Here is a 19,379-nt window from a genome sequence, read left to right on the forward strand (position 1 = left end):
ATGAGACTTGCACAGTACACACAGCGTGTTCCTTATCTACAGGATGAGACGAGGCTGTTTTAATAACTACCATGATGAAGATGGAGATGAACTTATATACAAGAGGAATTGCCTTCACATTACACACATTATCTTCCTACAAAGCAGCAATTGTTTTTTGCAAATAACATAATATTAAATAATTGGTAGAATTTTTGCGTTTCCTGCATAGTCCAGTCTAATGGAATCTAGATGAATATTGATGGTTTTCTTCTGCATAATATCACCACATAAATCCCCATGTCAGCTACTAGACTTGGGCTATAATACTGCTTTACAATGCATCCACCGACTGTAAATCAAAACAACCAACACAAGAAACTCTTTGGCAAATGTAATTCAGTACATTCGCATGAGGGTCTGCAGATGGTGGTGGAAGAGGATTAGACTGCCCAGTCCTTTGTATAATTCTGCTTTCCTTTGAATTTTTCTGGTCAAACTACATGCTGTACTTACGAACTTTCCAGACCAATCCAATGCCTTGGTGGAAATCCTCTTTTACCAGTGGAGTTAAACCAACAATAAAATTTGGCCTTCCAAGGGTCAAATCAAGCCAGCCTTGAGTGAGACAACTAAATCCTGCTTTCAGACTCTAGCTCATGTCCTCAAGTTTAGTGAAACACCATTAGAAAAATAAGCATTTCAGAGCTTCTGGCTTCTCTCAGCCTGGGCCCTGGGCTGCAGGTGGCCAAGTGTGAAGTGTGACCGTCTCCTTTTCTCTGGCTTCCTCAGGAGCTCCTCTTTGCTGGTCCTGGGATTTCTTGCCTCTGCACTGACTACCTGCTGAGTGAATCTGTGTGGTGCACAAGTAGAGCAGAGGTTGTACTGAGAGACTAAAAGAGAGATCATTTTAACAGGGTTCAGCATCTGTCTGGTGTCTGTGAAGGAAAACATAAGGAGTGGTGAAAGCATTTGTTTAGAAATTGGACAGAATTTTCTTCTCTCATTGAGTAAGGTCAGACAACAGGCCAGATTCTGGTCGTGGTGACAGTGTAACCACTCCGCTATTTGCATCAGGTTACTCAGAGGTAAAATGTGCAGAATGACACTTTTAATAGATCAGAAGTAACCTCTTGGATTTTATTCTGTACAGGAACAGGTTTTAGCTCTATATCTTCTATGTAAATGTCCCCCCAAACACCCTTATCATTTGGGCACCCCATTAAAGAAGACACAGACCTATAATCAGCTAAAGCCATGCAAAGGCTGAAAAAGTTAGGTGAAAAGGGCCTTTGTGATCAACACAGCTGTTTACTGATGGTGGGTTTCATACATACAAGTTAAACTTGGAGACAGAATACCAAGTCCACTACCACATCTCCTCAGAGACTTGGAACTTTGGATTTTAAACATGATGTTGGCTGTAGAGATTGCTCCGCTGTTCACTTTTATGCCCTTTGGGGGTTTTATTCTCAATCCTGTCTTGGTCCATGGACAACAGCCCACGAGTTTTATCTGAAACCTCTCTAAAACAACAAGGATCTACTTTGGCAGACTTGGTGCCCTGGGGACAGGCTATAGCTGCCTTCATGTTTTCTTTGAGAATTTTGAGGAAGTGTCAGTGCAAGGAACAGTTTATGAGTTTGCTGACAATACAGGATAATAAGCATTTCTATTGACATTTAGCCTTTTGCAGAACAGTGTTTGTCCATCACTTGGGAACCAAAATGAGCAGAGAATCCCTTGAGAATCATTAGGTGAGCATTTGGGATAAGGGGTAAATATTAGGGTGCACAATACAGGATTGAAGATGAAATGATGGGGCTGTATATTGGGTCTGGCTGGTAGGATGCAAGCATATGGATTTGAATGGGGGCCTATAAATTAGTAGGTGTATGAGCAGATGGGTGGGGAATCAAAGGAGGGGCCCATACAGTAGGGCTATAATGGTTAGGAAATTAGGTGTTGGGCATAGATAATGAGGTGGTTGTCACCAGCAGTGGAGATCTGGAGAATGGGTGTTGGGCATATCTAAAATTGCAAAAGTTGGGATGTGGGTGAATTGAAGTCATCACAGGTACAGATTTTAAGGTAAAAGGACTGAAGGTTAAGGACTAGGGAACCAAGCAATTATCCCAGCCAATCCTGAATTTGTCCATCTCAGTCTCAGCTGTCCAGAGGGCAATCAGATGGGCCCACATGAAGCCCCACACTTTCCACCACACAGCGCAGTGAGAGCGCAGCTGGGCTTGTTTTCTTTGTTTGCCAACCAGTGACATGCAAAACGTTTGTTGCCTCAGAGTGCTTTTTTTTGTCGACTGATGTATTTGGTAACTTTGTCAGATGTGACTTGTCCACACTGCTCCCCAGAGACAGGATTTAGGAAAGGAGGGGGAGGAGGAGGCGACCGGGTGGAGCTGGCATCCAATCCTCTCCAATACCATCATCCCATTGTAGTGCAAAACAGAAAGGAAACAAAAACCTAGAGTGAAAGAGGAGCATCAAACGTCAGAGGAACTCGTCTGCCATTCAGGTGGTGGGGAGAGATGGGACTTGGAGTTTTATTTTTGTAGGGTTTTTTAATTATTATTTTGGTTTTTTTTGTTGGTTTTGTTTGCTTGGGTTTTTTAGAAAATTGGGGGGTTTTTTTGTTCCTTTTTACAGACCTTCATGACAAAGCATAAAAACACAGTTATATTTATATATCTATTTATATATTTCTTCATTTCGTTGGTTTGTTTGTAAATGTTGCTCCATCCTCCAGTCTGAGCTGATTGTGTGTCACAGAAATTGTGGGTGTATGTGTGAGGTTCCTCCCAACTCTGGCCTGCAAAGTCACCACCCATGAGGTGCAGCCAACTCTGGGGCAATCCATGCTGGAAAGTGGGGATGAGGTGCACAGAGAACCCCTCATGGGGTGCAGATCTTTACTCGGTCCATTCTTCATTTGCCAGATGGGCCAGGTGCTGCCATCTCTGCTCTGGCCAGACTGTTCCCTCGGTCCAGGGAAACAGGGTGAGCATCACAGGTTACACACACTCAAGAGTCCACCACAGAAGAGTGTATCTTTGGGGAACAGTGTTTCACGAGCGGCATTCTCCCCTGCTTCCCTGGCCCTTACTGCTCCTAGAAAGGGGTCCTGTAAGGCAATGGTTGCCAGCTGCATTGCTTCCCAGTCCCCCTGGAGTCCTGGAAGCCAAGGGGACTTTGCATGGCTGAGCTTTGCCCAGGGGTGTTGGCGGGCTCCTGCAGGGGAAGCCACTTGGCCGCAGGCTGTTTCTGGCGAGGGGCGAGGGCGGGGGGGAACGAGGGGGTCTCAGTCTCATGTGGTGAGCGCTTGGTCCGGCGCCTTCGTGGCGAAGAAGAAGGAACTGGACTGCGGGGAGGAACGGAGAAGGTCTCTTCACCCTTCCCAGGGATGGAGGGAGGTGATCAGACAGGTACAATGTGGAGGCCTAAGCTGTCGCCCTGCAGTTTCATGTGGTTTCCATGGTAACTAGTGGCGGTCATAGGCAGCGGCAGCAGTGGGAGGTGCGGAGCCCCGGGATGTGGCACTATAATAATAAGGGGAACCTGAAAGTTAACACAGGAGAAGAATGGACTGGTTGAAAGGACAAACAGTAAACAAAAAAAAAACCAAAACAAAAAACAGAAACAATCAAACTAAGAAAAGAAATAAAGGACAACTGAAAACAAAAGGAAAGGTAGAAAGAAAGAAAAGCAAAAGAACCAAAAGAAGAACTTGGAGACTGAGCTCCTGATGGGATTAGGGAAAGGCAACTGAGGGCCACACTTCACTCACTAGATGCTATGGTGGCCTCTGGATAGGACGCCCCTCTATGGGAAGGAGATCCTTTTGCATCCTCTGACAATCAATAAGTAAGCCCATGAGCCCATGTGCTGGTCTTGGCTGGGGTAGAGTTAGTTTTCTTCACAGTGGCTGGTAAGGCGGTGTGTTTAAGACTTGTGCTGAGCACAGGGTTGATAATACAGAGATGCTTTTGTTATTGCTGAGCAGGGCTTACACAGAGCCAAAGCTTGTTTCCTTCTCATACTGCCACGCAGCAGTGAGGAGTCTGGGGGTACATGGGAGGCTGGAAGGAGACACAGCTGGGACAGATGATGTGAACTGGCCAAAGGGATATTCCAAACCAGAAAACACCCTGGTCACTGTGTGAAAGCAGGGAAGGAAGGAGGAAGGAGAGATGTTTGGAGTGATGTTGTTTGTCTTCCCAAGTAACCATTATGCATAATGGGGTTCTGCTCTCCTGGGGATGACTGAACACCTGACTGCCCATGGGAAGGAGTGAATTCATCCCTTGTTCTGCTTTGCTTGTGTGCGTGGCTTTTGCTTTCCCTATTAAACTGTCTTTATCTCAGCCCAGGACTTTTCTAGTTTTTATCCTTCCAATCCTCTCCCCGATCCTCCTGGTGGGGGAATAAACAATTGGCTGCATGGGGCTAAACCACAACAAACATTGCAGCATGATATGCCACACCTGATCTGTAGCCACAAAGAAAGTGTCTGGGCCAGATGCTCTGAGTGTACCTGACAAAGTATAATGGGTCACTTTAAAACAAGGAAGGGAGAAATGAAACAAAATTACAGTGTTTTATTAATTGGGTTTTGGGTCACAACTGGCATGAAAGCTCTTTAGATGGTTATTGAATGTGTGTTAAATAGTGATTGATTATTAAGATCACATTTACTGAAGTTTAACAGCACTGGAATAAAATGTGCATCTATTATCCAGTTGTTAAACCTCAGTAAATACATAGGGAATAATCACAACTGATTTATTTTACGTATAATAAATCTCTTCCTATTCCCCTGCAAAGAAATACTGTATTAGAAGTGAAAGTCTCATAGGAGTTTTTCCCCCCTCTGAAAAAAACCCTGACTATTTCTGAGCATATCAGTCACTGTAGATGGATATATATCCCTGCAAGAGAACTCTACTAGCTATTATAAATCTTGTGACGCAGCCTGTCTCCTATTCTAGACATTAGTCCAATTGGTCCAGTAGAGAGATATTCTATGGGATTTAAAGATTTCCCAGGAATTGACTCTGGATTTAGCCTGGGTGAGGAGTGAAACCTTATCTGAATTTTTAACCAGACCTTAAAAATATGCTGGTTGTGGCCTAAAAGTAGCAGAACCTAAATTTAACTTTTGATATAATTTGGAATAAATTGTGGATGCAGCCCATGGAGAAGCCAGAGCTGAACTGTCTCATGAAAGAAGAATCCACTTCAGAACTGATATAAAATATGCATGAGGTATATATCCATTTCAAACTGGACTGGAGAGTGAGGAAAAAGGCCTCTCACCTGCCCAAATACTTGAAACCCCTCTTCAGAAACAAACAAACAAAAAAACCCAAAGAGAACAAAGAAAAGAAAACAAAGAGACAAACAGAAGGAGCGCGAGGCTAGGGGTGTGTGTGGGGAAGAGGTACTCACTTAGTAACGCAGGGTTGCTGAACCGCCAGGCCTCGTTGTAGGTCGTGTACTGAGGGTGGCTGTAGGGATTCCCTGAGAACTCGCTCCCTGGAAGAAACCAAGGAAGGTGTGAAATACAGTAAGGAATAAAGATCTACATCTGCTATTCCATCAGACCAGTGTTCATGCTGAATCCATTTGCCAGCAGGAAAACTGGTGTATGTAGCTTCCTTGTCTAACTGGAACTCTTCCCTTCAAGTCAATGCAGAGCCTGCTCAGTGCAAAGTTGCTTACCCATACCATTAAGCATTACAAGATTGACTTCTTCACAATCAAGAAATCAGTTCAAATTCAATAATACAAATAAATTATTAAAGTGGGGGTTTTTGTTTCCTTTTTTTTTTCATTGCCTTCTGTCTTCCAATTCTCAAGCTGCAGTAGGACAGCATATGTAAGGCTTATTGCACTTAATTATCAGCTTTCTTATGAATAACATCGAAAGTTCTCCAATAATGTCAAGACAGCAGGCATGGAAGGTTGATGGGACAAGCTCACAAGAAACTCTTTGGAACTAGCAGTGCTGTTGATGGCAATATGTATTGCAAATTTTTTTTTATTAGGGTACTGAGTGTGATGGCATATTTGTGGAGAAGAGTATCATTCATTTTAGAAAAGTTCTGAGTTGACTGTGCTTAAATACAAAACAAAATGGAAAACACATGAATCACTTTCTTTCTTACTCTGAATGATGGTATTAGTCAGAAAAGTGATTCATACATGATTAACCTCTCTTTTATGCTTAGTTAGAGAGTTATAGAGAAAAATGCTGCATTCTAGCTCTGGAAAATGTTTTTCTAATGATTAGCACTTTAGGTACTGTGCTGAATCTGAAAGACAAGTTGTGCTACAGCTCTCCTTTTCACATTAGGAAAATAGGCCCAAACCAATATACTTCCAAATTTTGTGACCTATTAAGACTCTGAACTAAGATCTGAATGGTGCAGAGTTTTCTAAAACATTCAGTTTTATTTGCAGAAGGAGCTGAGTCTCCCTGTTTCTTAGAAGGCTGTGCAGGGTATTTGGTAACTGAAGGGGCATGGTGCTGCATTCAAAATAAACAAATCTCCCCAAACTTAAACATGTATGCTTCTATTATGGAAAATCATAAACTGATCTGATCATAAGCTCAATTTAATGTAGTATCAACAGACTGTGGGCAATTAAGTCCATCTGATAGGCCTTATGTGCTTTCAGATCGACTTGTAGCTTCTGGTCTGCCCGAAGGCAGAGGTGGAATTGTTACAATGGAAGTGTTTGAAAAACACCGGGCAGTTCCTGATAGATACTATGCAACAGGAAAATAAGGTAATGCAAGACGGGATGGATGCCTATGATACAATTACCAAAGAATGTCAATTAATTATGGCATAATCTCTGCAAATCTCCTCTTATTGGAGTGTTAAAGCCAAACCCACAGATTCTCAGATGGTGGAAATGAAGTCTGTTCAAGTTAGGGGATATGTACTGTTTTAAACTTGAGGAGAATCTTTCTGGAAAGGTTTTTAGAGGTACTCAGGGTGATAACTAAAACAGTCAGTGCAAAAATGAGTATGAATCAAACCAAATCATCATCCAAAGGTATTTTAGTCACAGTAGCTTTTAGTTTCAGTATAAAACCTCATTTTGTGTCAGAAATCTTGCTAACTGCTCTTTTAATGATAATAACTCAGCATAATTCCATAGCTAGAAACATCCTGCATGGAAAATCTGACAACTAGCTAGGAAGGAATAGGTGAAACCTGCAATGCACAGTCCAGATTTTTCTCTGCTGGATTGACTTACCTGTGGAATATACTGGAATGGGTTTGCTTCCCCAAGAAGGAGAAAAAAAAACTATCCTCATGAGAATTTCTGCTTTTTGAACTGTTTCATATGACATAACTTCACTGTATGGAGAGAAATTGTTCTGATATTTCAAGTCTTTTCTCTCACTCCCTGCTGAGTTGCCACCCTAAAGTGTTTATAGTGTTGTTAAAGCATGGGTTAAGCACAGGAGGAAGAGCCACAGCTATGGAGCATGGGGAGGAGCGAGGGCAGCCACTGGAAACAGTGTTTATTGACGAGGAGTGAAAGCATGCATGCAGCAGGATAATGAGCTTTTGAGCTCAACTGTGACCAAGAGGAACTGAGCTATCGCCTTCCCCGATCACTAATGAAACAAGTGTAATTTCCTCATCAACATTGGATTCTGTTTAACGACTCCCTGCCGCTGCCGTCCCCAGCCTTCTGCAGGCTCTGCACTGCTCTGTGTAAACTTCACTTCCTTCAGTGGATGCTCACTTCGCTAAAACAGTTTGCAGAAACTTGACGTCCTTTCTGGGAAAGAGGAAGAATTAAGACAGGGATCAAAGGTATTCTGTAACCTTTGTAGGAAACTGCCCTCAGACATGTAGGCTGAGTGTAGCCCAATACCTGATTCATCTGTCTGTGAGTGACTAACCCCTGCTTTTCCAAGTGTGTGCTCAGGACCACTGGCCTTCATCCGTGCTTACAGCCTGGGACCTGAAGTTAGAGGAAGGGCAAATGCAGGAATATGTATCTTGTCACGTCATCCACGTAAACCTCTGAGACTTTTGCATTTGCTGGCCATGTTGCATGAATGTAGCGCTACATGTAGGAGACAAGCTTTTCTCTAGACTATGCAAGTAGAAATCTAGTGAAAGGTTGTCATGAATAGAAAATAGCAGCTTTGATTAGCACTGGTTAAACAATATTCTCAGAAACAGTTTTCCACTGGAAAATGCTGTCTCATTGAAATGGAAATGTTTTGCTCAAGCTTGTCGGCTTCAATAGAATTTTGGAAAGAAAAGTTCTGAAGTTATTGCAAATTGAAACAAAGTATTATGTTTCAACTTTCTTGTTTTGTTTCATTTTGCATTTCTCATTTCATTTAATTTCCTTTCAGTTCTTTCATTATTTTAATATGTCTTGACATCTAGAACATGTTGATGTTATTGAAATGTTTCATCCTGATATTTGCAAACTGAACTATTGCAAGGTTCTGACTCCTCATACCAATGCAAGATGAAAGCAAATATCAAGGAATCAGAATTTTGAATGGGTTAGAAATCTGATTTCTGAACAGTTGTGTGTTTAGCCCTGCACCTTTGTTAAAAGAAGACAGAACCTCTTTCCCATGTTTTCTCACATCTTAACAATAGGTTTGTTTACATGTTAGTATGCTTCATAAAGATACTTCCTGAGCAGTCATCTCACCGGCTTCTTGTTTCCAGTGTAGTTAAAGCACTGGCTCCTGAACTTTCTTGGCCTGAGGGCACATAACAAACCATTGGCACCAATGTGTTTGATAGTTCAAACTGGACTCCTAGCAGAGGTTACAAGTCAGCACAGAGGATTATCTCAGGAGGCCTATATTCTGTGCAATCTGGGCTTAGGGAATCTTTACTAACACTATTTCTCAGCATCTGTATTTAAATCTTATTGGTTTAGTGCTCTAATACAGAAATGATGAGGCATGAAGTGAGCCTAGCAGGTGGCAGGCTCAGAAAAAATAAGGGATATAATTTGCACAAAATATATAGTTTAGCTATAAAACTTGTAAAAGTATCTATGCTTGTAAAAGGCTTATATGCGTTCGGGAGACTTTTTTTACATTTGTAGAGGGAAAACCTATCAAGGTTTTAATATTAAATAGAAGGAAGTCTGGCTTAAAAAGTTCCTTAGCTGCACCATGGAGGCTGGGAGATCTCTGGAGAAAGTTCCAATACATGCTTGCTCTACTCTAATATTCTTCCTCATATTTCCCCTGTTGTGCCCCTGACACAAAGTAGTGGCTGCAGAGATCTACAGAGTGACCCATTAAAGCAAAGTCTTCTGTTTCTTCCCAGGAAGCCTCTTTATCTCCATCTTGTTGGCTTTAGTCACACTAGAAAACAGGAAGAAAAGGGCTTCCTGGCTGGGTCTGACCAGTGGGGTATGACTGAAACAGCCAGAACCTGATGCTCTGTTGAAAGATGCAGTAACTACTGCAGGATGCCCAAGTAGGCCACTGGAAAAACTCCCTCTGAATAAATGTTGACATCATATTTAATGTGAAGATATCCATTTGACCAGAATAATTTTTTTAACTTTGAAGTATAACTTTACTTTTTTTTTTTTTTTTTTTTTTTTTTTTTTTTTTTTCTGTATAATTCTCTTCCTTTTCTTTTGGGGAATATTTCTGGGGGGTTTTTTTGGATTTTATTGGGTTTTTTTGGATACTACTATCTTATATGCAGCCTTCATATCAAGGAGCTGAAATACGTTATTCTTGGATAAATGACCCCTGATACTAGTGGTCTTAAAATTTTTGTCCCAGTTTAGAAGTCATTATCATTCTTGTCATGAGGACATTAAACTTACACTGAACAGTTTCTACTCAAACAGCCAGCATTTTGATATTATGAATAATTTCTGTATGCTGTGGCCTCCTATAAGTTTTGACCTTAAACAATCTAAATATTGTCAACTGAATTTACCTCCTGTTACTGGCGGGACTTGTGTGGGAGGTGTTAATTGAGTTTATATTGTCTTAGTGCATGTCTGATTCTGGAGCCAAACCATCTCCCTGAATAATTTAGTGTAGGACATGCCCTAAAATTTGCCAGTGGAACAAGTTGCCCAGAGTGGTTGTAGATACCCAGTCCCTAAAAGTGTTCAAGGTCAGGCTGGATGGGGCTTTGCACATTCTGTAAAGATGTCTACCCATGACAGGGTGGTTGAACTAGATGACCTTTAAGGTCCCTTTCAACTCAGGCGGTTCTATGATTTGTCACTTAAAGATGTTCAGACTTTGACCTGAAAACATTTCCTGACAGTTATATTTTCAGTGTCCTCACTAATGTTAAAGTTCATTTAGCTGGCTGTTCTGAGACCTGGGTGAGGGTTAAGTTAGGCTTTCCACTCGTAAGCCCTGGCAAATCATATGATAGTAATTTAAGAGCTTTCTGTCCTCAATGTTTTGCTGCTCCATTTCTGGACTCATCTCTTCAGAAGCAGAAGTTGCAGAATGGGCTGTGTACCTGCCCCTTAATCATCAGGACTCTTCAAACCATGGGCCATAAAAAGCAGAAATCAGTGGCAGATGGGTCCTGAGTTCTGAGCTACTGTATCTGAGAAAAGCAAATCCTGCCTCTTCATTTATCTACTGGGGACAACAGTCATCAGAGGAGAGTAGGTAATAGAGCTTGAGGTAATACTCTTCAGTTGTCCTGGAGTAAATGGTTCTCTCTTCTTCCAAAAGAGTGGAGGAATCCATATGCTGAGACAAGGTATTTCTCCAAAGCATTGGGTATCAAAGAAAGAGTTTGTCTTTGGATGTAGGATTAGGTTGGTAATTTCTTGGATAGGAGATAATATTTTACAAACGGGAGGTGTTAAGTTGTTGGTTGCTAAGAGTGAATAGTTAGTTTCTCATGAAATGCTGTTAATAATTTCTGAGTTCTTAGTAAGTTTAGGCTATATATAGACAGTTGGTCTTCAAATACTGCAGGTATTAAATTGCCACTGATATTTTTCAGCTTGCTGGCCATGGATTTAGACAGAAGGTGAGTTGTCACCCTTAGCTAGTGGATAGGTGAGTATCTTGAGCCATGAGCAGTACATAATAATCTGCATGAGTCATTGGAAAATAATTACATTAGTTAATGAATACTAGGGTTAATTAATTACCAATTAATTGCCACAGGTTATAGCTAGCTAGCTGCGCATAGCAGCGGTGAATCAGTTACTAGGGGGAAAGAGATACATTACAAAAAGTGTTGCTAGCTACATCGGTTATAGGCACCTGATGGTTTCTTTATGAAAAGAATAGCTCTTCATATCAGCAAAGCAATAGCCAAGGCAGCTGTGACAGTTCTCACAATGCTGGTAAGCGTTCAAACATGTGTGCACCATTACTGAGGGTTGGCAGCTGACTTACCAGGAACCATTCCTGCAAGAGTTGATGTTGGGTAGCTGCCTTGTCCAGTTGGGGGAACATGGGGTGGGTAGCCAGGCAAGGTGGTACTTGCCATATCACGACCTGGAAAGGGAGAGAATCAGGACAGGTGATCAATACAGATAAGATCTTTCAATACTGATTTGGTATCACCTCTTGTCCCACTGTCACACGACTTGATAGGCAACTACTGCACAGACTTCTCTTATGTGAGTTCTGTCCACCCACTTTTGATCTCACACTGTAAGGATGGATGTTAAAACTTAGCTTTTATGAGGCTCAAAAGAATTTGGTTTGTTTCATTGTAGATTTTGAATCTATTTTAACTAAATCAAAATGGCCCTGATCTGCACATAGAATGGCAGCATACTCATTGCCAGAGTAGCTGAGGTCCTGTCTATATGCAGTGGACGCAGTTCCAAAACTGTGGTGATGTTGCTTTAGGGCATGATCAATGTGCAAGGCACTGGGAAGTGATCCAAGAGTTTTCTGTGCGTATCTCTCTTCCCACCTTTGCCATTCATCTGCTGATTGTTTTAGGTAAGTCACTTTACCTCTCTGTGCTTCTTTTTATGCTGCAAACTCTTTGGTGCAAGAGCACACTTTTAGTACATTTGCACAGTGCTCATCACGAAACCATAAATGGTTGGACTCCTTCCAGGTGCTGGTGTACTATATGTAATAATAGGATCATGCAAATTAGTTTGAGTCTCACTTCATTTTTATCACAGGTACAAGTTTTTGTTTATAATACTTTAAGTTGTGATATCTTTTCACCCCCAAAGAAGTAGAGAGAGGTATATGATTGTAGTTTATTTTTCCTCTCTTAGGAAGTGCAGCTGGGGGTTTCTTGGTTGATGCCAGAGGCATTTCCTCATTTGGACTGGTTAGCCTGAAAATGGGCCAGCCAGAAGGGCATTTGCTGTTAGTGCTTATTGCATTTAAATGAACTAAAATAATCTCAGAAGCTGCTGGGAGTTTCAAGCCAAAGCAAAACAAAACAAACAAAGAAAAACAAAACAAAACAAAAAGCTAAATAAATTAAGATAATCTTTCCCCCACAGCTGCTGAGAGATTTACAGCTCAACCTCCAACACTGCCTACTGAGATGTCAGCCTGTTCCAGGCATCAAAAGCTTTTCACATTCCCTAGGTGAACTGTAGCTCACCAATAAGTTTGTGCTATTTGTTCTTTTTTTGTTAAATTTTGTCTTTCCTGGCAAGAGTCTGATTCACCTTTAGGAGTGAGAGGCTACATATAGCTCATTAACACCACTGGAGTCACTGGAACCATGCTGGGATATGCCAATGAAGGAAGAAGCGTTGGTTTAGCTCTACCAGCAGAATGATAACTGATAAAAGCAGACCCTGGAACAAGCATGAACCTTGGCTGGGGAATCAGAAATAATTAACAGTTACAAGGCAAAGCAAAAACTAATAAGCATGGAACATTAACCTGAAGGGAGGAAGTTTCTCTGGGATGAGGCAGGCTAAACCAGTGTCATTGCTTTCACAGGTCTTGCGTAAGGATTACTGAGGTGGTTTACTCAAGAAAACAGAAATGCAAGTTCATTCTTTCTTCCAGAACAGCTTCCCTATCAGTGGCTGAAGTTCCTAGCTTATGTCCTCTAAGTCAACAGCTGAGCCATTTTCCAGCCTCTCCCCAATACTGATAAAAATAAATACATAATGTATCAGGGATTAATATTCTGCACTCTTTTACTCTTTTATCACCATTATTCCTTTAGTGACTTGTAGCTGTATGTTAAAGTGTATGAATAACACCTGGTAGATGTAGTCATTTCTTTCTCACTTTGGTTTAAGGCAAGAAATTTTTATGCTTAAAATTCTTGTTATTTTAGTTTCATTTACTGACTAACCTGAGAAATAACAACAAATGATGAATAAGAAAACAGTGTCACTGAAAAGTTAGAGATAACATTATCTAGCTGCAGGCAAAATTAATTCATTTTGACATTTTCATTCAGGTGGGATCACGTATACACTCTTTCTGCTACTTGATGTGTGCACATATGCCCCTGTGTTTTTATTCAGACATGAGCACATGGAGGTTGATGTCCAAAACTGAGCATGGAAAATTTGTTGGGAAGTGATCATTTGTCAAAATCTCAGTCTTGAAAAATAAGATAATGAACACGTACTGTATCAGTAACATCAGTAAGAGTCTCACAGAGAAACTCTTAAAATGCTGTTACATACAAACAGGCCCCTTCCATAACCTTCTCTCGTTACAAACAAGTAGACAGGATTATTAAATTCTTGTACTGCAGGGCTATGGCAAAGCTAGCTCATAATATGCTTCAAACTGCAGCCGTTCTTCTTCCTGCAAGAACCTTCTGAGTGAGGAACAGCACCTAATCACTGTGACATTGTTTATGCTTTTGAACGCTTTGTCCCATGTCTAATTCCCTATAAGAGTCCTACGGTTTGTGCCTCTCAAGAATCACAGTGCCTTCTAGGCTAGAAGATGGTCATAGGTAACAGTATTCCCAAATATCTATACTGTTGGAGCCACTTCTTGGCTTAGGAAGTTCCCAGAACTCAGAGGCTCTTACTGACTGCAGTTAAGGTAGGACCAAGATGGTCTCATGAACAGAAGCCTTCTCTGCTGTTACTTGCTGTTTTCCTACGTGGAAATGGAAATTTCACATGACAAGACAAAGGAAGGATATTAAGTCAAAAGCAAAAAATAATATAGGAACACGAAGGAGGCAGAAGTAAGATATGTTTCTTGAGTATTAGGAACTGTGGTCTGAACTAAGACTTGTCTGTTCTGAAAAAGCCCAGATTTCATCCTTTGAAAAATGGTCAGTGGTCACCCAAGATGATACCCACTATTTCACCCAAGTCACCCTTGAGATTCTGCAGCAATGTTGCTTCTGTCAGCTTGCTCAGGAGTTTCCCTTAGTACCTACATGAAGCTTGACCTTCCTCCTAATTTTTCCCTCTTGCCTGCTGGTCATAAATGCTGCCATCTTCTGCAACCTATTTCTCCACTTCTGCTTTTCCCTTAAAGGCCACCTACTTCAGCTCTATATTCCTTTGGCTGTAAAACATAGTCTTTCACACATCCCTCCTGCTCTTGACATTCAGACATGATGCTGAGTTTCTTAACTGCTTGGTCTACTGTGTGAAGGCACCAGCTCACACTGACACTCCCAAACCAGGTGACTCAAATACTGCTCACAGCTAGCTACGGCAGTGCTCACAAACTGCCCGTGTCTATCTGATTTAGTAGCTGCAACCCCTGCTGAACAACCCAGGCTGGCCTAGAGCTGACTGGGATCTTCACACTGCTGTCATCTACCTTAGGCTAGCACACTGTATTCTGTGCCTGCAGTACTGGGGGACACTGGCTATTGAGTCAACACAAGATTCTGCCATATGCATGTTTCTATACTAAGTCCCAAACCCAATCCTACTGGGATGCCCAGTCACTTCTAGATAGTTACAGCTTCTTTTCCCATTTTATTCTAAAAATGAAGGACAGGCATAAAAACTTGTTGATTCTTCATGGAGCTGAGAACATATGCTGCAGATGCAGACTTGGAACATGGTTGCTCTGGTTCCCACTTGCACTCAAAGAGCTTGCAGCATTTACTTGCCTCCCCATCAGACGAAACTGAACCCCTTGCCTACAGCATCCCCGCTCAGTTTGCGGCCAAGGCCGGTTACCTGCTATCAGAGGCTGGCTGCTGGACTGCCCAAAGTGGGCACCATGATGAAGGAAGGCACTGTAGCAAGGCGTGGACGCATCGTCTGAAAGGGCCATGTGGAAGGGCTGAAGATCAGCCTGCCCAGAGCCGACCGGCGTGGTGGGGGTGAAAGGGGTGAGAGAGGCTCCATGAGGCTCTTGCTTTATACTGAGGGGAGAGGAGAGGTTTTCTGTGGTAGGGTAAGGGATGGACACAGACAGACAAAGGGAACAGGGGAAGGAAGAGGAGGGTGGGGAAGGGAGGAGAGGAAGAACAAAATGGGTAAATGAAAATGGAGTGGTTAAAATCTACAGGGAAATTAATTTTAAAACAAAAATAAAAATAAAAAGGCTAGGAGTAGATCAGAGGAGCCAGTGCTGAGACAACAGCAGTAAATGTGCCTGGGGGCTAGGCTCAGACTGCAGGAATGCCTCTGCAGAGCAGCAGGAGATGAGGGGAATGGAGTGCAGTGGCAGAGGGGAAGAATGGAGGCAAGAAGAGGAGAGGTGAAGGAGGGAACATGCAGGAGAGAGAGGACAGGAACAAGCATAGGATTGGGAAGAAGAATGCTCTGAAGCTTTTGTGCTCCCTTTCCTGCTGTTTTTTCTTGCTGGCCAAGGGCATATGGAGATGCTACACTTACACAGTTTGGCCCAAGGAACTGCACCACTTTTTCTCTTCAAACCCAAGGTAACCTTCCTCAGGAGAGTAGCCTTGCTATGAGCATTTATGAAACAGATTGCTGGGTGTAATGGCCAAAGCTTCTCTACCCAAATTTCCTAAAAGCTTGACAAAAATGATATAGCTGGAGTTTGAGGTTAAAATACAAATGTGACTGTGTAATTAATAGGTGGATAGACAGATGGATCAATCAATTGATCTTGCTCACAGTGGCACATTTTGGAGATTTAACCATAAAAACAGTCAGGGCTGACTCTGCTTGCTCCCCGAGTGTAGTTTTGCTAGATAGACACCTTGACAGAGAGACATAATGGAAGAGAGGAAATGTGGGGGACTTGTAAAAGGTCTGCTTTTCATTGTTGCTTGCATTGGGCCTCCATTTCTGATGTGCAGATTTTCACAGGCACAATAGATTAAGCTTTGCCGCTGTTCCTAACTTGGCCCAGTAGGATGTTTGGGAATCAGAGAACTCTGTGACCTAAAGCATGAGTACTCCAGAACACCCATTGCTGTTGGGTCAGCAGTAATAGAGTCCTGTATTTGGACGCCTGAAAGCAAAGCATGGATGATGTGATCAGATCCAATCCAAATTATCTAGCAAACCGTCCATCCTCAGGTAAACAAATTCAAGCCAATAAACGAAAGCCATCTCTCTGCTGTGATGGCAGCTATTGCCAATGGCCTATGAAATAAGTTAGTTCTGGTGGTTTTGATTTATACAGAGAAATAGAAATGTGACATATAATTAGGTCATAAATCTGACTTCATTAATTTAGAACTGGCTTAATTAACTTTAGGCACCTTGTTGCAAGGTTGTAGTGCCCACCTAGACAATAAAGGGCTGGGCAATTTCTCTCTGTGAATGCTGTTTACCCTGAGATATTTGTTTCCTAAAGATTTGCTACCTGGCAAGAATGACAGTCTGCCATCTGTGTTCTACTCCAAGTACTTCCAACATGGGTGGCCAGCAAAGGTCTCTCATCACCAAGACTCCTTTGCAGCAAAGACATATGCTTGTGTTTCAATTAATTGGGAACGATCAGTTCTGGCCAAGAGGGATACACTTCCTCTTCATTTAGTTCACTAGGTGAAGTCACTATGCTAAGTGAGGATTGCAATTTCTTTTCCCTTTTTGTTACAAAGCTCTGTTTGGCAAGGACTATTTATGGAGGATATGGGGAATGGAAATTGGGGTATTTGGATTTTGTTTTACAGTTAACAAAGTCCCCAGAGTAGGCAGCACTTCAGCACCCAGCTTCTGCCTTTTACAACCATACACTGTCCTACTGCCTGCTAGTGAGCCTTCATGTGCCAGTGCCAGTCTCTGTAGATTGAGAACCCCCCCAAGCTATTTTTCTCCTGCATCCTCTGTCATCAGATGGCAAGGAATGCACAGATTTACTTTCAGGCGGAACAGGCAGAGTCACCACCATCATTCTGGGAGTGCTTGAAGCCTTTATCCAAATAATGCTGATACAAGATAATTTGGATGAATAGACCTATCTGTAGGCAGAAGCCCAAAAGTTTCCTGGGCTTTCACAGGCTACGAGTGAAGTGATATTTTTCAAGGAAATAATTTGAAAGGGTTACATAAATAACCTGGGGACACTTCGGTCCTGGGCATTTTCCATACTACTATTTCAACTCTCTTTATAGTACAAGAGACAGCAGGTGTGGAGAGCTGCTGAGGAAGAAAGGGCAGAGAATAAGGTGGGCATGGAAGCGTGGGTGGGCAGAAGCAAGAGGTGCTTTGGGCAGGGGTTAATCCTGTTTGCACAGCCCCCAGGCACGTTGGGTTTCCTAGTCCCTCCCCTGCTTTATTTCTCTTTTAAAGCATGGAATTTTCAGCTATAATCCTTCCTAAACCGCAGCATTTTTCAGGCGCTCTGTGTAAGTGAAACCATAATCTCTGGTAAAACAGACCGCTTAAGCTGCTGTAGCATTAGGCCAATCTGATCCAGCCCCTGGATTTCCGCTCTGCCCAGCCACCACAGAGAGGATTTCAGCCTGAAAGACTGTGTAAAGCCCTTGCAATGGGAACAACAGTGCTAGGCCTTGCCTTGCAAAGCTGGGAAGGGTTAAGGGACCAGGAGCTATTTGTCCCAATGTTGTGAGGCTGTTAAAACCCCTGTCAGACTCACAGTGGAGATGAGCCCAGCCCTCTCTTGAGCACATCAAGGCTTATGAAGAAAAATTCCTTGCACCTTTCAGAGGCATCACCACTTACTCAGTGTGTGGGGGGATAAAGAAGTCAACAGTAACATGGCAAAGAGACTTGAACACAATAATGCTAAACACTCTTCTCTCTAAGAATAGTGGAAAGGAGTCGAGGATAAGGTCAGACAGCGAATGATTGCCCAACCAAAACTCAGACTTATATGTGTCTATTTATCTGTCTGTCTTTCTCTCTACACTCTGCAACTGCACAAACATAATTTATATCCCATGTATCTTTACTGATGGATGGCATTTGCCATTTTTTACTCCTTTGTCGTCCAACTCTCCACTGACTAAAAGCACCTGAATTCTGTCTCTGGTATAACTCCTTTCACTTCTATGCTGGAAAAATTGCCCCAGCAGTGAATTATAGCTCCGAAGCATGTCACTGTATATGAAATCAATTGATTGATCTATCTATCCATCTGTGAATGGCACAGTCTCATTTTTCATTTTAACCACCTCAAACTTCAGCTACATCTTTTATGTTTTCGATTTTGATTTTCTCCATTCTCTAATTCTTTCATATTTGTGATGGAGAACTTGCCCCTGCCTATCCCAAGTCCCGCTACTGCCAGCAAGCTGTGGAGCAGTGCAATTTTGGCTTGTCTATGTTTTGTTGGGAGTGTTTCTTAGTAAGGCACCTTCAATGAATCCCAAGGTATATCTTTCTCCTAAAGCTGGAATACCAACCTGTAATCAAATGAGAGGGGAGTAGAATGAGTTTGCAACCCCTTTCCAAAGCAGCAGAGATCTATTCCTGCCTTAGTCTCCTTTATTCTTCTAAAAGGCAAACAGTATCCTTGTTTATAGGTGACCAAAAAAAAAAAAAAAAAAAAAATCACCCACATGGTGGGGGAAACTTAGAAGTCATCAGGGTGGGGATATAGCTGGAAACATAGCAGAGGACAACATTTTGTGAATCAACTACTCCTCTCTTTCTGACTGTATTTTCTGAGTTATGGTTGTTTTACTTCCATTCTAACCCTCTCCTCTGTTATTTTGGCGGAGAGCAAAACTGATAATCTCTAGCCTAAATTCCTACTGTGAATGAAGGGATTTTGGCCAGATGGAGTGAGAGGAAGATTCACAGCTTTGGGTTCCTATGGAGACTCATCTCAGCTTTTATCATGCTCTCTCCTGCTGAAGGGAAGAGAAGTGGGGTGAGTGCTGGTTGCAGGACTACATAAGCTGCTTGTTTTTTATTGCTAGTTTCCTAGAGAATAAGCTATCTGCATCCAGTGCTCCTTTTCTTTATAGTACACAAGGAATACCAAGATGGCACATCCATGCATGAGGTATGGCTTTTACACACCCACTCAACCCTGCTTACCATCTTGACAATGT

General features: G+C 42.2%; 1 protein-coding gene across 14 annotated transcripts in view; it reads right to left on the reverse strand.

Moving 5' to 3' along the window:
• Positions 1-363: 363 nt before the first annotated feature.
• Positions 364-19,379, reverse strand: part of PAX2 (paired box 2) — a 98,029-nt gene continuing 79,013 nt past the window's right edge. For 4 of the 14 annotated variants that reach the window (XM_072931031.1, XM_030275967.4, XM_072931030.1 and 1 more), the window contains 4 exons: positions 15,115-15,324; positions 11,402-11,503; positions 5,443-5,529; positions 364-3,533 (listed from right to left, as the gene is read on the reverse strand). In XM_072931031.1, coding sequence (XP_072787132.1) covers positions 3,412-3,533; positions 5,443-5,529; positions 11,402-11,503; positions 15,115-15,324 — 521 coding nt within the window. In that variant the 3' untranslated portion in view covers positions 364-3,411. Of the gene's footprint in view, positions 3,553-5,442; positions 5,530-11,401; positions 11,504-15,112; positions 15,325-19,379 lie in introns of those variants that run through there. The other 10 variants (XM_072931029.1, XM_030275965.4, XM_072931033.1 and 7 more) reach the window with 5 other exon arrangements.

This window comes from Taeniopygia guttata, chromosome 6, assembly GCF_048771995.1.
Source record: "Taeniopygia guttata chromosome 6, bTaeGut7.mat, whole genome shotgun sequence".
In the NCBI taxonomy this organism is placed as follows: Eukaryota; Metazoa; Chordata; class Aves; order Passeriformes; family Estrildidae; genus Taeniopygia; species Taeniopygia guttata.